At 47.6% G+C, this 1,648-nt stretch overlaps 1 protein-coding gene across 1 annotated transcript in view; it reads right to left on the bottom strand.

The window, feature by feature from the left end:
* Positions 1-1,648, bottom strand: part of KRT6A (keratin 6A) — a 75,416-nt gene that overhangs the window by 71,102 nt on the left and 2,666 nt on the right. Inside the window, exons 6-9 of the mRNA XM_004388364.2 lie at positions 1,544-1,648; positions 457-677; positions 204-238; positions 11-91 (exon numbers count right to left, since the gene is read on the bottom strand). The exon at positions 1,544-1,648 is cut by the window's right edge and continues 12 nt beyond it. Of these exons, the coding sequence (XP_004388421.1) occupies positions 11-91; positions 204-238; positions 457-677; positions 1,544-1,648 (442 nt within the window). The remainder of the gene's footprint in view (positions 1-10; positions 92-203; positions 239-456; positions 678-1,543) is intronic.

Below are 1,648 nucleotides of genomic sequence, written 5' to 3' on the forward strand. Positions count from 1 at the left end.
TATGAGTAGCCACTGCCTGCACCCAGGCCTACGCCACCACCGATACCACTGGAGCTGCCATATCCACTGGAGACGGTGGACTGAGTCACAGCTGTGAGGGAAGAGGAATAAAGAAACAGTGAAATGTGGTGAATTTCCTTCTGCGAGCCTGAATCCAGGCAGAAGAGCAAAGGCAAGGCAGGAAGGCACACAAAGGTACTTACAGATGTTGACTGGTCCAACACCTTCCCCAGTCAGCCTAGGAGGAGAAGAAACAAAGGGAAGATGAGCTCTCTGAGATCCATTAGCTGAATTATTGGGGAAGCCTTGATCAGAGAAATAGTCCAGGGGAAATCATCCTTTTGGTTGTTTTCCAAGAACAGCAATTATGATCGTGACTATAGTGGCCAAACCTTGTGCTCAGGGGCTGAATATCTGAGATACCACCGAGAAGTTTGAGAAAGTTATGTTATCCACCTGCACTCCTCTCCTTCCAGCAGCTTCCTGTAGGTGGCGATCTCCACATCCAGGGCCAATTTGACGTTCATCAGCTCCTGGTACTCCTTCAGCAGCCGGGCCATGTCCTGCTTGGCCTTCTGCAGGGCATCCTCCAGTCCCTCCAGCTTGTTCTTGGCATCCTTGAGGGCCAGCTCCCCACGATGTTCAGCATCAGCAATGGCGGACTGCAGGTTGGCACACTAGATGGGGAAAAAGAAGAAAGAACTTGTAATCTGTTTCTTCAGGGGAGGCTATTCCTTGTTCTTCTTTCCCAGTGAGGAATAATGCTACACCACAGAATTAATGGAGAAGGAGCTTTCACTCTTCCTACCAAGTGTCAGTACTTTAAAAGTTTTCAAGTCTGGGAGCCACTTGACAAAAAACCCACGCCGCTTTGTGCAACCACCCTGAATGAGGATGTGGGTGGTAACTGATGGTAGACAGTACAGTGGACATAAGACCAGGGGACATTGGAATGAGGGGTCTCACTTCCATTTTGTAATATTGTCTCCAAAGCCAAACCAGGACTATTACTGATGATCCACACTAACTTACACAAAATTAAAAACATCCTCAGTTGAAGTGATGGGTTTTCACATCAGACACTTAAGATCTTGCCTCTCACCTTAATGTCTCACACATTTGGGCAACACTGCTCTTCATGCTCTGATTTTGCTCCTCTCTCTTTTTTTACCTTGGACTTGAACAGATTTGCAACTGGATTCCTCAAGCTTTCTGCGTTTTTCCTTCCCAGCATGTTCCTTTGCAATTTCCAAGTCAGTCATTCTTCTTGTTAAGTCCTTTATAATGCTTCTAGGCTAAATTTTTACAGCTCTGAACACTTGGCACTGGTTCCCTCCATGTGTTTGTGTCAAGCTTGGTTTAGATCATCCTCCCTGTGCAGTGAGGACTCCCTCAGTGCAGCCACTGCATTTCCTCCTCTCCCCTGCTGTTCCTTCAGTACCCAGAAATTTGCCCAGATTATGGTTGATGACTGCCAGATGGACTAATAAGAAAAAGCTGTTTTCCTTCACCACTTTCCTTCACCCAACCCCCACTGTCGTACCTGCTTCTTGACATGGTCGATCTCGGATCTCAGCCTCTGGATGATGCGGTTGATCTCAGAAATCTCCTGCTTCGTGCTGCGCAGGTCTTCCCCATGTCTGCCTGC

Source organism: Trichechus manatus, unplaced genomic scaffold, assembly GCF_000243295.1.
Source record: "Trichechus manatus latirostris isolate Lorelei unplaced genomic scaffold, TriManLat1.0 scaffold00209, whole genome shotgun sequence".
Classification (NCBI taxonomy): Eukaryota; Metazoa; Chordata; class Mammalia; order Sirenia; family Trichechidae; genus Trichechus; species Trichechus manatus.